The 16,937-nt window shown below is 45.6% G+C and overlaps 2 protein-coding genes and 1 long non-coding RNA gene across 4 annotated transcripts; 1 reads left to right on the forward strand and 2 right to left on the reverse strand.

Annotated features, from left to right (window-relative positions):
• Nucleotides 1-1,623: 1,623 nt before the first annotated feature.
• LOC6590106 (latrophilin Cirl) lies at nt 1,624-9,642 on the reverse strand. Its single transcript, XM_026986795.1, has 10 exons — nt 9,608-9,642; nt 8,069-9,546; nt 7,769-7,996; nt 7,500-7,710; nt 7,191-7,431; nt 5,406-5,571; nt 5,105-5,334; nt 4,946-5,043; nt 3,134-4,876; nt 1,624-3,066 (listed from the first exon to the last, which is right to left on the reverse strand). The coding sequence occupies exons 1-10, from the start codon at nt 9,640-9,642 to the stop codon at nt 2,634-2,636; spliced, it is 4,863 nt and encodes a 1,620-aa protein (XP_026842596.1). The 3' UTR covers nt 1,624-2,633.
• An 87-nt stretch (nt 9,643-9,729) lies between these two features.
• On the reverse strand, nt 9,730-11,064 carry LOC113565225. 2 transcript variants are annotated; one of them, XR_003408541.1, is made up of 4 exons: nt 10,558-11,064; nt 10,357-10,421; nt 10,154-10,229; nt 9,730-9,797 (listed from the first exon to the last, which is right to left on the reverse strand). It is a non-coding gene; the product is annotated as an uncharacterized LOC113565225 (long non-coding RNA). The 2 variants fall into 2 exon arrangements; XR_003408540.1 differs by lacking the exon at nt 9,730-9,797 and having other exon boundaries at nt 9,818-10,229; nt 10,558-11,060.
• Nucleotides 11,065-12,908: 1,844 nt separating this feature from the next.
• Nucleotides 12,909-16,868, forward strand: LOC6590107. The gene is made up of 3 exons (XM_002015627.2): nt 12,909-13,604; nt 14,606-15,557; nt 15,616-16,868. Exons 1-3 carry the CDS (start codon nt 13,511-13,513, stop codon nt 16,139-16,141), a joined length of 1,572 nt encoding a protein of 523 aa, XP_002015663.1. The 5' UTR covers nt 12,909-13,510; the 3' UTR covers nt 16,142-16,868.
• Nucleotides 16,869-16,937: the final 69 nt, after the last annotated feature.

Consider the following 16,937-nt stretch of genomic DNA (forward strand, 5'->3'; position numbering starts at 1 on the left):
ACTTATCAACGGAAAGTGGAAAATTTTCCGGGCATTTATCCAACGCGTCCTCAACAGTCGTCAATGGGTACGGGATCCTGCTGCAGAGCGGAAAGGCAGGCGAGCGCTTGCTGATAAAGCAAGGCAAGCAGGAGATGCTAAGCCCAAGAGAAATACGGACGCTCATTTCTCTTGTAGCGAAATATTTTATAAAGAACAACATTAAAATGACGGCGGAAGACAGCAGAGGCTTGGGGCGAAACATGAAGAGAGTTTTTCCCTTGGAGTCAGAAAATTGGGCCCAGAAACTTTATACTTGTCATAAAAACAGTGTCCGAGCGGAAAGGAAAGGCAAGAAAGCCAAGTCAGACAGTATCGCCACTGCTTCTGCTGCCCCAGCCCCTGTCTCTTCCGCCGCCAACAACGGCGCCCACATAAAACGACATATTAAACATATAATGATTGAGCGAAAATATTGAGCGAAAATTAAAAAAACCTGCGTATGGAAATTTCTAAATTCTAGACCGCAAGCGGGAACCCTGTATGTAATTACCACCAGTTGGCAGCCCGTATAGATGGGCAGCACCGAACAAATATTTAAAAGACGATTCAAAGAATTTAACGGCCCACTTAACCGAAACTGTATTTAATAATTTATTCTGGCAGTTGGTGGAATATAATCCATTACGTTTCATGTTCACTCAGTCCCGGCCCAACCAAATTAGAACTCCGATTTTCCATTTACATTCAAATGAAATACTTTTTAATTGGTCTTAAATAGAAAAAATTGTGTACATAAACATTTCCTCGGGCTTTTTCATACAGTTTGATGGGGTGTGGTGTCTTGCTTTGGTTTATTTCAAACGTTTGTAGTCCGGTTTCTCGGAGAAAGTAAACACGTAGAGACAATAGTTTTTTTTTTGCATTTTGGTGGATAATCAAAGTACTCACACGTATATATATATATATTTAATTGTATCTGCAATATATTCTTGTTTAATATACGTTAAGTACTAGCAGGCGCAATACATTCAATATCTTTTTTCTGTTCAGTTAGGGTCTTTTTCTAGAGTCCTTTGCTTGTGTTCAACCAGACCTGCGCGGCATTCTATAGGTTTGAAATCATTTACACTAATTTGAGTTTTATGTTATTAGCTGATTTACGTTAATTTGGTTTTGCTTATACAATTTGCATGCTGTGGGTGCTTAATAAATATCTTTATCCTCTGTGTGTGTGCCTTGCCATTAACTATCGTAATACATTTAGTTATTTTCTTTCTGTAGTAGGGACAAGGTTTCGTGTTGCTGTGGGATCGGGTCTAATGGGGATAGAGTTAGGAGGAGATCCTTAGCATGTTAGATACAACATATAATATGTATATAGTTATCTTTTGGTTTTGCACTTTATTTTATTTTTTTTTTTTTGTACACATGCGTGAAATTCTGTAGGGAGCGAAGGTTTCTCTTGATAGTACCGTACCGTTTAGAGTATGTGTATTAGTTAGCTAATGTTCAAAGAGCTTTACAGTTAGTTCCTAGTTAACAAGTGAGGTTTGGTTGAAATCTTTCTTTGCTAGATAGGTATTCTTTTGTATGCTGTCTTTCGTTTTCCCACCGTATGCCTGCCATTTAATATCCAAGTCATTTACATAGCATTGCATTCGATTTATTAATCTTCCAGTATATAGGTATTATATAAATAATAAAGCAATTAAGAGTTCTCTTCAAAAAAATACAAAATAAATGCCTTCATGTGTGTGTGCTTAAAGCATCTATATTGATGAAAATGTACACTTGAAATGCTTCGCTCTGGATCGCTTAAAACATAAAAGAAATACAGATGCAACAAAAAAATGGCATTAGAATTCCGCTCAAAATTGTTTCCTAACATTTGCTTCGTAATTGGAAGGAATATTTGGTTCAGAGGTGTAAAGCGGCAGTTGGATAGTACAAAGATACAAAATTAAAAAGTAGACATTTTAAGCGAAAGTTCTTAAAGCACGTTTTGTTCTGTTTTTGGTGAATGAAACGTGAAACAAATCTTAAGCCTGTGTGTCTCTATATCTATATTTCTTACGATAATAATCAGCGGCAAATCAAATAAACAATTGATTCCTTACAAAATACATAAAACATAATCCGCCAGCATTCAATAGATAATGTACATTTACAGTTCTCAAATCTTATACATACACATTCATATATATATTTGGGTTTTGTTTAATATTATTGATAATCTACTTAAAATGGCATGTGGTGACATGTATTACAATACATTATACATATAGTACATACATTTATATATCATAATAGATCGATTTCCAAGTTGGTATAAAATGCATGCAAGTTGAAGGACAGACAAATCAAGTCCCTCCTATATTTATGTTAAGCTTGCATTGCTCCGTGTGTTGGGTCTGGTCTTCGTGTGTTTTTCTATGTGTCTTCTGTTGTTGGCCTATCGTCTAGATTTGAGTTATTACATATACATTCATAAAGTTTTGGGATTCTAGAATCACTGCACGTATAGTATGACAGCATGTTGTTTCACACAATGCTCCATATTTTCGACTAACGACTAATACTAGGTATAGCTAGAGACCCTAAGCTACAATTTTTGCCTAAGACTGTTCCGGGTATCCAGTGGCTGCGCTGCTCTACTTTGCAAGCGGCTCAAGGTAGCAGCGCACCGTATTGTTCTCATCCAGCATGGCCGATAGATGACGCTGTTGATGGTGAGGGGGATGCGAATGGGGGTTACTGTGTGATGTATGCGACGACGATGATGTTGTGGACTGCGGTGATAGTTTCTGAAGCTGTTGCCGCTTCTGTGCAGGCGTCTGATTGGCAGGTGGCAGCGGTGGTCCGGTGTTGCCGTGACCAAATAGCTCGTTTACCGCCAAACGGGCGCTCGGTGACTTGGCATGCTGTTGCCTAAGCGCGCCCCGCATGGAGCCCTCACCAACGCCGCCGCTAACCCCAAAAACCGCACCATTGTGTTCTGGGTGCGCTCCTCCTATTACTGCTTGCGCTGATCCGGGGGGTAGCGTTCCATAATCAACGGGCGCTCCATGCTTGCGCTGCTGACGCCTAAAGTAGGATTGAAATTTACTTGTTGCCTTTTTCCCTGAATTCGATCTTTGCGTTAGTAACTTACTGAAACCGCCGTTTAAAGTCCTCATCCTGTAGCGCCATTAATCGACGCATTCGCTCAGCACTTTGGGGTGGTAACCCGTGCGAATCATCCTCCATATCGCTTTCCTCGTCTTCCTCCTCCTCATCACAGACGCCATCGTGCAGTTGCTCTGCGGCAGTTGTCTCTTCATCATCCTCATCCTCGTCGTCGTCCTCGTCGGCAGTGCAACGTCTCGCAGATATTGGCTGCGCCAGCGAATGTTGCTGCTGCTGTTGGTTTCGGGATGAGACACTACCTCCACTTAGACTGCCACCATAGCGACTACCGCCAGCAGCCACTGCCGCACGCATGTTGTTAAAAACGCCGGTGCCCACGCTGTTGTTATAGACCTCATCCACATCAAAGTCACCCACTTCGTAGTGCTGGGCATCAGAGTTGCGATTACTGAGTATCTCCTCGTACACAGGTCCGCCATCCGCTCCGCCGACACTGCCTTGATTATAGTAGGCATCGCCCAGATCACAGTTGGAATGCTTATTTCTATATTGACGCTGCATGAACTCCTGCTGGTACTGCGCCATGTGCGGCGGCGGAGCAGGGAGCTGTTGCTGGCCACCAGCTCGTCGCTGCTGCTGCTGTTGTTGCTGATGCTGCAAGTGCAACAGATGAGCATGCTGCTCGGCCTGCTCCTCATCGGAGGAGAGTTGCTGCTGCTGTTGTTGCCTTTGTTGGCGCAGCTGCTGCTGCTGTTGATAGTAGGCAGCAGTGTTTGGTGGCTGTGGTGGGTCCAGGGCCTCGGCATAGTGCGGATGTGCTTGTTGTCCTGGCTTGGTCTTCTTGTACGATGGATAGAACAGCACTTGGGAGGCTGCAGTGGCCCGGCTGTGGAGGGAACCACTCGGAGAGGCCGGAATAGCTCCTACGCCACCCCTCTTTTTCTTGCCATGCTGGCTGTTTGGCTTTTGCGTCCAGTAGAACACCTCATGGGCCTGCTGCGGAGAGGATGTTGCTGCCCCAGCGTTGTTGTAGTACTCGCGTTGCGCCTTCATCCCGCCAGCCGTCTGCTTCCAGCTGTAGTAGTCCGGTTGGTGGTAATAGGCCTCCCCCAAAGGTGGCTGTTGCTGCTGCGGCTTGTGGGCGAATATCAGGTGCGTAGATCCTGCCGAGCTCGTTGGCGATGCATGACCGGTGGAGCGCAAAGTATTCCCTCTTTCCAGCACTACATGACCGCCAAGAGACTGAGATGGCTGCAGGGTGCCCGTTATTAGCCCGCTCTTTAATGTGCGTCTCTGCTGGGCTTCGTTGAGCTCACAATCGGAACTGGCGCCCATGATGGCATCTTCGGTAGCCGACATATGCTGCTGCTGTTGCTGCTCGTCGTGGGCGTCATCATTTGTCCCCAACGGTAGTTTGGATTTCTTTGCAGTCGAAACGCTGCAGAGTGTTCCAGCGTTGGTGCCACCAAGTCCAGTACCACCTCCGGCCACTATACCTGAAGAAATTGAGGTCTTGGAGCAACGCAGACACTTGGGAAGCCATGCGTGCTGTCGCACATATTTGCGATACTCTCGGCGAATTTTCTCATTCTGGATGCAATGGAACACAAAGATATAGAGTCCCAAGAGGGTGTTGAAACAGATGAAGTTATATCCATAGATGCCGGTCACGTCCTCATCCATTTTAGCTCCGCGCAAATAGAAATAGGCTGAGCACCAAACAGCGCTGAGCAGCAGGAAGAACACAAACGAGCAACGTATGTCGAAGCTGCAATCAAGGAGACAGCACCAAAAGATTATCCCATCGGTTATCGACGAAAAGTGTGAGAGATCTTACCGAACAGTGGCAAGGCGTGTGTGCTCTTTGGTCTTCAATCCGGTCCGACTCTTGCGGCACATGATAATCCAGGAGAGGAAGGTGTATCCAATGGCAGCCTGAGAAGATTATTGGCGGTATTGATTGGGTTTTTCCAAGATGGTTTTCATGGGAGCTTACCATAAAGAAGATAAGCACTGGAGCAACAAAGGTGGCATAGAACACAGCATTGGCCTCCATAAGGACGCAATAATCGTTTTGGGTGTAAGTGCTGGGATTGATGACCAGCGATATGGCCACCACGCTCAACGACAAGCCATAGGACAGCAGGTAATAGCAGTTCACTTTCGGTGTCTGATCCACCTCCAGGAGCAGCTCGTCCGAAGTGAGAGTGGAGTACGAATGGAAGGCTACAGGTGTGGATAGGATGTTAAAGCTGTGGGAATTTCTTTACATAGAGTGGCAGAAGCGATTGGCTTACCTTCGTAGCAGAACCAGGAGGTGCCAGAGAGTATGGCACAGTGGAGGAAAACAGTTATGAAACCACAGAAGATGCTTGTTTCGGTCTGTTCAATGCCCAGTAGAAAGAGCAGCTCAATGGCCAGCAAGCAAATATAAATGTTGATATAAATCGAGGTGCGTGCAGACTAGAATATCGAGAAGAAATATAGTAGAAAATGGCGATAAGTTTTGGGTGTTGGATTCCAATCTGCGAGCAGGCCAGGCAGAAGAAGAAATAGAAAGAGGAATGCCCCTCACCCCTCCCTAAAGAACGTCATAAATTGACTGCGTTTAAAAATTCGATGCTCAAACTTAGTTTAGTATTTGATTTACAATAATTTTGGTGGTTGGTGGTGAAATGTCAAAAAAAAAAGAAAAACTATGTAAAATTAATAAGACTAATAAAGAAAATATAGCGCATTAAGTAAGATATCGAACAAGACACGAAACAAGAAAAACAAAATGGAAGATACATATGTACAAACGAAAAACTAAAAGATAATCAAATAAACAAACACACAAAATGCAAGTTTTACAGGACAAAATTAGCAACATTTGTATATTTTATTAATTAAATACATACAAAAGAAAATTGGAAATGAATAAAGGAATTATATCAATGGTACGATGTCTAGGTTTAATTTGTTAGACAATGAAAATGCACACAACGGGATTAGGAATACACTCAATAGGATAGATAATAAATGTAATTAATTAAAACATGCTAACAGATGATGATATGAATCGTTTGGGTAAGTGAACACAGACAAAAATTTAAAGTTACCTCAACAATTTATGGAGGCTTCGGAAAAAGGACACTAAACTTAGACTATGACAAATTACTACGATATAGAACTACATATAACTGAACTGGGAAAGTCTTCAAGTGAAAGCTGATGCCGTCGAGCGAAGAGAAATCTGGATTAATTCGTAAATCCTAGTCGCTTTCCTGCGCAGCTTCCGAGTCTTATGATTGAATTAGTTTGTCTCAGAGCATACGTTTCATGAACAATTTGAGTTACTTAAGCATTATATCACATGTGTCTCTTGATCATAAATACATACATACATATATCTACGAATAGAGAGCCTAGCCTAGCCTACGGTTTATGCTTGCTTCTCTTCTTTTTCACCACCACCACCACTTATATTGTAAATCATCCATATTGGCCTGCATTATAATGTTGTTCGTGTTGTCCAAGACGTTGCCGTCCACATTCAGATTGTGGTTGCGGTGTGGGTGCTGTTGCTGCTGCTGTGGCTGCTGCTGCATCTGGTGCTGATGCTGCTGCTGCTGCCTGGCTTGCAGATAGTTGTGGCTAATGTTCAGATTATTGCTGGACACAGGATTGTTGGCCTGGGCAGCATGCTGCTGCAGTGCAGCAGCAATCGAAGCAGCAGCTGCTGCAGCCGCCGCCGTTTGCTGGCCATGATGGTGAAGATTCAGATTTAGGTTATTCATTTGCATGGCGCGTTGGGGCTGGTTGGACAGCACCACAGCAGCAGCAGCAGCTGCCACAACTTGTTGCTGGTGCTGCTGTTGCTGTTGCTGCTGTTGGACATTGTAATTCAAGTTGTTGCGATGTGAGTTGCGAATGGAATTGTGTTGAATAAAGTTTGTATTGGTGTGACTTGGTGTGGCGATATTCGTCTGGCTGCTGGGCGTGGTCAAGGTCAAGGACTCGTGTGTCTGATCGCGAATATTATTCTGCTGGCGCCTGCTGCCCGCCCGCTGATGGGGCAACGGACTTGTGGCGTTTCTTACCTTGACAAATACCCCATTGAAAAGCTTCAATGTCAGCAGTGCAATAACTATAAAGACCACACAGATGGCGATGCTGATGTAGATAAAGATGCGCATATTCCCATCGAACATTGTGAACAGTGAGTGCTGATGCTCATCCACCACATCCATGAGTATGGCGAAGTTGGTCAGATGATTGCAGCTGCAGACGCTGTGCGTGCGATTGGTTGACTCCAAGCTGCAACCGTTGGCCGACCAGGCACTGCACAAGAGAAAGCAATTGTTGAATATGGAAGGAACACACCTCCTACAAATACTTTGGACACTCACTGATCAATATAGTTCCAGAACACACAGGTGGGATTGGTCACATTCTCCGTTTTCAAATGCTTTAGCGTCAGGGTAATGGGTTGCGAGAGCTGTATATGGCGGCCCTTGCCCAAACTGGCCGAGATCACCTTGCTGTTTAATATGCGCAAGCGCTGTTGCAGATCCCCCGCACTAGCATCGCTATCGTTGGTCAAGATTGCTGTGTTGCGCACTAAGGCAAATATTTGATTATTCACTTGTATTATATTCGTAGTTACTTTGGGACTTACCATAGCTGCGAGAGCTCTTCAGGTCAAAGTGATCATAGCTGGGCTTCAGTATGGACTCCAGGCGATCAAAGGCGGCAAATACAATACGCACCAGGCCACCTTCGCTATTCTCGATGAGTGCAGCTCGGGGCAATTCGATGCGGTCAGAGCTAATAGGCCACTGATCAGAGTCCGGGAAGACCACGCTGGATTGGATTGTTTTCGTTTCCAAAACTCGGACCGAGAGCACTACAGGGAGAGGCGGAGATTGTGTGATGAAAATATTTATGGATTGTCATCCCCCAGAGAGAAGCTACTTACATATATTCTTGACTTTTTGCACCACACTGCGCTCCCTGATAATCGTATCGGCCAGAAGGAAGGCATTGTATTCCAAGCCTGTTAGCAGGGATGTGGCCACACGCATTTGATCCTCAGGATTGAGATCCAGCCACGAAGACAGCTGCGACTCATCCAGCAAGTTGGAGCCAGTTTTAACCACACAATGCAGGAGTTCCATGATCATAGCCTCCCTCTGCCGCTGATCGGGGAAAGTCTCCTTGTCGTGCAGCATTTTCTCGGACACGGTTTGGATGATCTTGGTGGTGACCAGCATGTCCCCGCCATAGAGGGTTTTGCTGCTCGTAACCTCGGACATGTCATTGGCAATGGAAATCAGAGAAGAGTCTCGTTGGTTCACTCGCATCTCCAGATTGTTTAGCCACAGGCTGCGACACTGCGTTAGATCTGGCGTTAGTGGATGCCAGGTGGGCTCAAAGTTTCGCAGACGCTGATTGACCTTGTGGGCCATGGTCACTGGCGGCTCACAGCTGCTGCTATTGTACAAACAGTCGCTACTGGTGGACATGGGGGTCGTGGTGCTGGTCCCAGCCATTTCTTCATCGTCCTCATCGAAGCTTGAATCTGGCATTCGTTTCATCAGCACACAGCGCCATTTGGCAATGCCGGCGGCACCGCCCGGGCACGGCTGAACATTCACATCTCCCACACGGGTCATGTTCCAGAAGAGATTCCTGGCATGGGTGGGCCCACAGAAGAGCTTGGTCTCGTCATCGGCTCCGGCCATGCCAGCAGCATTAAGATTGATGTTATTTATGGTTCGTACAGCGCTTCCGTTGCTTGAAACCGATGGGCCACTGGCCGCTGTTCCCGGAGTCCGATTGGGAGAGCTCTTTGTGGTTAGAAGCGTGCCATCATCAGTTCCACCTCCTCCTACTCCAGTTAGGATGCGAGTATTTGAGGGTGCTGTGGCATTGCTTGCAGCTGGAACCTTGCCGCTGGGCTTGGTGGGCGTGGTCTCGTCTGTGTGATGGTTGTGGTGGTGATGGAGTTGTGGCGGCGGCGGTAGACCATCGCGACGACCAGCTGGATGCTTGGTGGTCGTGGTGGAGGTCGCTACTCCCTTGAGACGTCCGCCCGGTAGGGTGGCTGTGCTGCCCGGCGGCGTGGCATGCGTGGCAGGCGGTGGTATATTAAACATGCCACCGTTGCCATTGATTCCCACCACGCCAGGCAACGTCGGCAGACGGGGCGGGGCAGACGCACCTCCAGATCCGCCGCCGATATTCGTCGGATGTATCAGACCGCTGCCATTGCCAAAGATTGGCGGCCCATTGTTCAGCACCCATGGCGGTGGACTGGGTCTGTTCGTCGTGGTCGACGTCTGCGCCGCCGAAACGCACTGATAATGTGCCTCGAGATATTTGTGTGTGCCGGGACAGGGGTCCCCGAACATGCTGGTCGCCGCCAGCACACTGCAACTGTTCTTGTGAGCACATCTGCAATTGGAATTGGATTGGAGAACGGGCTCCCATCACGCAGTTCAGTTTAAAGACCTACCTTGAATTCAGAACCGTGAGGGACTTGGGAAACATGCAGTTAACGCTCCATTCCACGTTGCCATGATCGTTGCATATGGTAATCGAGAAGCGTCCATAGTTGGCCCGTATCAGATTGATTAGCTCTCCTTGCTCGCACTCAATGGTCAGTTTCTTGCCCTCGCAGGCATAGGCTGTTTGGTACTTGGGAGCTGCAAATCGAACAATTCGTAAGTTGAAGATCATATGTAGTTGGTCGGATAATAAAGAATATGTGTAAATATATATATATATATATATATGGCATATAGAGAAAGTATTGATTAGCGTTGCGTTGATTTGTTGTAGTTTGGTTTGGTTTGGTTTTGTGATGATGGATCTGCAAATACACTTACGCTCTATATGGATACAAATATACAGATATTGTAGATAGATAATGTGATATTTAGCATGATACGCTTTTACGCTGCCTGGGATATACTTAGTATATATTTAGTGGCTGTTTGTGGTTTTGGTGGATCGATAGCGATGGATGCTTTGTTGCAAGTAGAATAGTAGTCATAAATACCAAGTCCTGCCAGCCCCAGCTCACGAGTCGTCAACAGTCAATAGTTTATCAGCCATTTAAGCTTCGATTTGTACATCTTAAAGAAGAGAAAAGAAAAATATAAAGACATTGTTATGTAATTACTGAATATTAGTTGGGCCATCGACCCGTCTAAAACTTCTCTATAAAAAACTAGTTTGGTGACCTATTTTCAGATGCATTACCTCTTATAATATTCCATTCCATAGCTCTCATATGGCAAAGCAGGCTTGAATGACTAATGTCTTATCTGCAGAAGACAAACACAAATAAGAAAATTATTTACTGAAATCCATTACAGCACACACGCACGCACAGACACAGTGATAGACACTCAGGAAATAGACAAATAAAAGATGGGAGAAAGGGAGCCTAAAAATACACACCCTTCTCCATGATCTGTATGTAGTTGTTGCTGGCCATCGATTTGCGCCTCGTCGTGCAGAACAAAGACCCGTTTTCTTTGTATACGTACAAAATGCAGTTGCATGTAGAGAAAAGTTGGCGCTGGCTGCGCTGCGACTGCAGGCAGTGCGCTTGCTTCATGCTACATACTCAGCACGCACGTATCCAAGTTTTTGCTGCTGCACAGTCGCTGCTTTGCCCCTTGGAGCACCATTTTCTATGGTTTTCTTTGTTCTGTCTTGTCGCTCCACCATATGCATTTTCAAGCACAATTTTCAGTGTTAAAATCAAAGAATTATGTGGGGTTTTTTTTGTAAGTTCCATTTTGGCACTTTAATTAAAACTTTCTGGTTAATTTCGCTGGCTAATGGTTTTTCCAGACACTCCAAATATGCTGACGTTGGCTTGTAATTGGAAAATTGTGATGGCAGACTGGCTCAAGCCGCAGTTTTCATTTAACGTGATTCACAATTTTCAATTTTTTAAATCACATTATTTTAACAATAGGCCTTTGAAATTTTATTTCTCACTAATTCGAATAAATTAATTCGGCCTTTCAAGCGTGGCTCAAGAAGAAAATTTTTAGAGAAATTCTGTATACTTGAATTTGTGCAGAGTGTGACCGCCGAGCACAGAAAAACGAACTTAGCCCACTTAAGCCCCCTATATTTAAATAGTTCAACTACTTGAGGTAAATGGCGGAAAATATTAACGATTTTGAATTTTTTTTGTAGATTCATGCCATCTTTCCTCTGAACTTAAAAAAAAACACTATTTCTTCCACCTGAACTGCGCTAAAATGAATCAATTTTCATTATTTTCGGTGGAATATTGAAACACCCGCTTAGTCTACAATGGGCTAATCGTTCACCGTTAAGGATTGGAAACAATATTTTCGATTTTGATATTCCGGCGAATATTACTAGCTAGATAGAACCCTTAGTTCTGCCCATATAGTTTTAAGCCGTTGATGAATACATTTTCTTCAAGATTGGCTAGTTTTTAGTCCTTTCTTTTATTGTACTTTGGCTAAAACAAGGCATAAACAAAATAGTTCAACAAAAAAAAAACAGTCGCAATGTTGCTGGCATTTGAAGACATGATATGATACGTGCATAGCCCATAGTATACCCTATTTCGTTAATTTTATATGAAGATGAAACGTAATTTATAAAGACCTTTTCTCAAATTGATATTCTTTAGACATATTCAAGTACATCGACCCTGATACCAACGTATCATATCCTTTTCCCTAGGGTATGAATATTAGTGTTGCCGGGAATCATTGTTGTCAACCGGTTATTCACCAATAAATACTAGTTTTTGATCTTCCGTCGAATAATCCCAGCTATATAGATCACTCAGTTTTGCTCCGATAATTTTATATGATTGCTGAATCAATTTTGTTCAAGATTAATTACTTTTAAGTACTGGCATGTTCAATGTTCAACAAAAAAAACAGTAGCAACGTAAGTGAATATGGAATGTCACGTCACGTTAATGAATTGGAACTCGACTTGGAACTGGCGCCGCGCAGATTCGGTTCGATTACTACCACTTCAAAGCTTAAATTCAAACTTAATTCTAAGTTTGGATCTCAGCTGAGCTTTTCTTAGCACGTATAAGCTTTCATCCTTTGCATGAAAACCTTTCCTTGAGGCAAACCTCACACTAAGTAGCCATTTTGCAGCCTTTTCATGAATGGTAAGGAACTCCCGAAGGAGTTGTGGAAAGTTGCTCATTTTAGTATACCTAATTGGCTAGATCGTTTAGAAACCATATATTAATTTTAAAATGTTCCGTGTCATTGACGTACTTTGGGTAGAGTTGCACCATTAATTACCGATCCTTCCTTACTGACTAGTTTAGGGACCTCCCAATCCTACTTACACATTCATCTGCATAGCAGAGCTTTCGGGCGGAAATTCATTGATAAAAATAAAGTTTGCCCTATCCCAAGCGAAAATGGTTCGCGCGTGCCCACCGAAAATCTGGTGGAGCAGGGAGGGGGGCTGTCGGGTGGCTCCTCTATTGCCAGACACAGAGTGTGTGTATTTGTGGCAGCCACCTGCTAGCTGATGGAGAGTCGACTCTTGCCTCGGCTTTTTCATGAATGCATCCGAGTTTATTCAAAGAATGGTGGGACGTGCAAAGCTTTCTTTTTTTGATGGCTCGCGCAGGCGCCTCTCGGAGGGACAGTGCTCGGACTGCCCGCAAAAGCTACCCGCAACATTTAACAGCGCGGGGGCGGACACGTATAACATTTGCGTCACAGCTCGGTGGCTGTTGCTGTTTTTGCCGCCGCCAGGCTCATTCAAACAACGACTAACGAAGGCAACGCACGGCGAACGGATCTGAATTTCGTATCCCCATCCATATCCTTCCATATGTATCTGTTTCCCATTGAAGAACAAGTTTCCCCCTCTTCAATCTGAAAGAAAACTGCAACATTTGACATTTTAACCATCATTTGACACTGCAACGTCATCTTGTTCAACGGTAGACATTGAAAAAAGAGTGAAAAAGTTCCGTTAAGTGTCGAGAACTGTGCAAAAACCTGGACGCCCACGCGACACGAAACTTTTGCGGTGCGGTCTATGGTATACGGTTGTACCTTGTCGTTCAGTGCAGTTCGGGCTTCGGCTCTGGAGCAACCACTAGCAGCTGGCAGAACTTTGCCCATATCGTATGTGTATTCGTGCTGAAAATCAATAAACTCTGTCGTCGTCGTTGTGTAGGCTGCTCTGCTGAAAGGGCAAAACCGTCAACGTCAACCCGTCAGTAGCAGCCACCGTTAACCGGCCATATGGCAACTGTGCATTGTTAGGAAATTGTTATAGAATCGCGCAATAAAGGAAGGGAATCTTCAGCAATCGGTTAAGCACCTGAGGACCTAGAAATTGTACAATTATAAGTGCCAGAGAGCCTTGCAATATGGCGTCCAGATTGGAAATGAACGTTAGCATGGCACTGCTTGCAGCTGTGGTGTGCAGCATAGTGGGTCATTGCGAAATGTCCGTATACCCAGGTATGCCTAAAAATAGCACAAATCCACTTACACACAATCATATAGATTCATACATACATACACACATATAGTTTTAAGTTTTGTGCGTCGTGAATGGCGCAGGAGGAACGAACCAGCGAACGAGAAGCCAAGCCAGGACATTTGCCACTTCGTTTTGTGTATACTGTGCACTAGATATAGGTACATGTACATATACCTACATACATTTATAGATATGTATATGTAAGTATGTACATATATATGTATACTGTATGTATCAAATATTCACGAATCAAACCAAAACACCCACGCGCCCTTTGACTTCGGGTTCACGTCTGCCTTACGGAATACATACACGTACACTAGTATAGTATATAAAATGCAGCGTCAGAGTGCACACACACATATATATATGTATATATAATTGGATTTACAGTTCTATTGGTGTATGCATGTAATTGTCCGCCCACACAGGTGGGAGGCGGCCTTTGGTTATTTGCAATCTGTGAAAGGGATTTCCGCATGATTTTTTTCGAAATATGTTTCCGTTGGGCAGCTCCTTAGCCCCATTCTACAGAGTTTCCGCAGGTCCTTCCGCAATTGTATGCGCAACACATAACGGTACACTAAACGCGATACAATTTTCGAAGCACGTCACAGGCCCGTGGCCTGTACTGACTCTCGACTCGCTTTCTTTCTCGCCTTCTGGCGTGTTTGCTTTTGGCCTGTGCGCGTGTGTAATTGGTCTATTTTTAGGCCATTGGCAATTAAATGGACTTTTGTTTGTCTATTTCGAATCCTTTTTCTGGTATTGCCTTGGCCCAAAGAACGCGAGAGAGGTGGGCGGCGGCGGGTCACAGACCGTTTCGTGTTGCGGCTATTTCGGACTGCTTCTATTTTCCGACTACTTTCTATTTTTCGACCGCTGACACGCACGAAATTTGTCATTAACATAATCACACCACGCCTCTCGTCAACGCCCACTAATCAATTGCTCCTTTTGCCTACCCCCACTCTACCAGGACTACGCCGCCGACCCATACAGGCGCCCGCTATGGATCCGCAGAACGAGCAGGAATACGCTTTCCTTGCCCAAATGATGGAGCAGTACGCCCGCCGCCGGCTTCAGCATCAATTTGACCAGCAGCTGCACGAGATAAACATGAAGCTGGAACGCCAGCGGCAGCTGCTCGAGATGGAGCGCTACCGCCAGCGACAGCAGGAGCTGCAGGTGGAGCGTGAGACGGAGGATGACTATGACGGTAACCTTAACAACCTGAACAACCAGCAGTACGACCAATACGACAACGCGGAGGCCGAGCCCAGCTACGGCAGTCCCATCAGTAATGTGCCCGATATCCACTCGCCGGTGTATTTGCCCAGTCTTCCAAATCTTCCGAATCTGCCCAGCCGCCACGGTCTTCCCAACTTAGGTCGGAATAGTGTACCACGCGAGAGGATTCCCTTCGCGGTAGGACCCAACGATGCGCGCTTTTTCGACAACCCGAGCGATCCCTCGGGCGAGCTGGACTCTCGAGCCCTAGAGGACTACGAGGAGTATGCTCCAATTCAGCCCACTCCCGAGGCGGCGACGGCTACCATCAAGACGAAGATTGACACGCCAGTTCATGCACCTGTCCCAGTGGAGCCGCCCAAACTGCTCGATGCCGCCAATGCCAACTTCCATCGTATCAATCCCAACTCAGCGGCTGCCGCAGCTGTAGCGGGTGTTAATATTCCCCAGGGTAAAGATCAAACACCCCACAAGCTGAACGCCCTGATCAGTAAGCTGCAGAAGCAGAGCAAGTCCCCGCATGTGGCTCTGGTCAATGGAGGGGGCGAAGCCAACTCCGATCAGATTGTGCTTCGCCAGCACATGGGAATGAGTAGTGAAATGGGTGTCTACATTGTGGCCTTGATAGCGGGCATGAGCGCAGCGGTGACTGTGGGACTTCTAGCGCTAGGAGTGACCTGGTAAGTCACCCCCCAAACTAGACGGTATAGAGTAAGTTGTAATACCATTTCTTTACAGGGTCCACAATCGGAGCAAAGCAGCAGCGGACGTGGACTACCCGGCGTATGGTGTGACCGGACCCAACAAGGACGTCTCGCCCTCGGGCGACCGCAAGCTGGCCCAGAGCGCCCAGATGTACCATTACCAGCACCAGAAGCAGCAGATCATAGCCATGGAGAACTGTCAGGCTACCGATGGCAGCTGTGGAATGTCCGACGTGGAGAGCGATGACGACAACGAGGAAGGCGACTACACGGTGTACGAGTGTCCCGGCTTGGCGCCAACCGGCGAGATGGAGGTAAAGAATCCACTATTCCTGGACGAGACGCCGGCCACCCCGGCCAACAATCTCTCCTCGGCGGCTGCTACCAACAACAACATTACCCAGGCCACTCCCCAGCAGCCACCCACCCTGAAGAAGGGTACGGTAAAGCCGAACATGAATCTGTTGAATGCCGCCGCCACAGCTGCCGCTGCCGCTGCAGCTGCTACTGGGCCAACTAATGGAGACGAGTCGAAGCAGAAGCGCAAGAGCAAGAAGTAAGCTGCAGATTGCATTTTTTTCCCCCTTGGAAATGCCCGCAGGACGTGGCAACTGGTAAAGTTTGACTGATCCATTGTCAGCCAAAAGGACACCCCATACTTACAATAGAAATTTGTCTATTCCATGGAATCTAATTCCGCGGCTGCAGCCCGCTCGAGTGCGCAAGAAACATAACATTCCAGATGTCAAACCCAGATACTCGTACACACACGGCAACTGTCTCTTATCTTCCCTTTGAATAAGCATATAAGTCCTATTACATGTGGCATTGTATTGTATCGTAATCGCATCGCTAGGGTTTATGTCAAGCCTCCCAGTGCATCTGTTCAGCCCATTGCAAATCCCAACCCCAACCCCATCCCCAGCACCCAACCCCAGTCGAATCCAGCTGTCAGTTGCAGAATGGGGAGACCAGGTTATGGCATTGCATTGCCTTCACCTGTGCCCATTCAAGCGCAATTGATTCTCTCTTTACAATCCAAGATGTGTACTTATTTATGTCATAGGACAATTACCCGCACATACTCGTATGTGTATATTATATATGTATATTATATATTGTATATCAAACTCTTTTTTGGTGTCTGCAACTGGAATCAATTTATATGGGAAGCATACTTAAAAGTCTGGAGCAAAGGGCGGCCACAAGGCGAGCAACCAACTAAATGCTAACTAACATATTATATTATTATATACATACACACAAACATATTGATATACACATAGATATATATTCATGTAATTATTGTAATATATATACATACATACATATACCCGGGATTGGGAACGGAAGCGC

The sequence above is a fragment of the Drosophila persimilis genome, unplaced genomic scaffold, assembly GCF_003286085.1.
Source record: "Drosophila persimilis strain 14011-0111.01,24,50 unplaced genomic scaffold, DperRS2 tig00000002-arrow-pilon, whole genome shotgun sequence".
In the NCBI taxonomy this organism is placed as follows: Eukaryota; Metazoa; Arthropoda; class Insecta; order Diptera; family Drosophilidae; genus Drosophila; species Drosophila persimilis.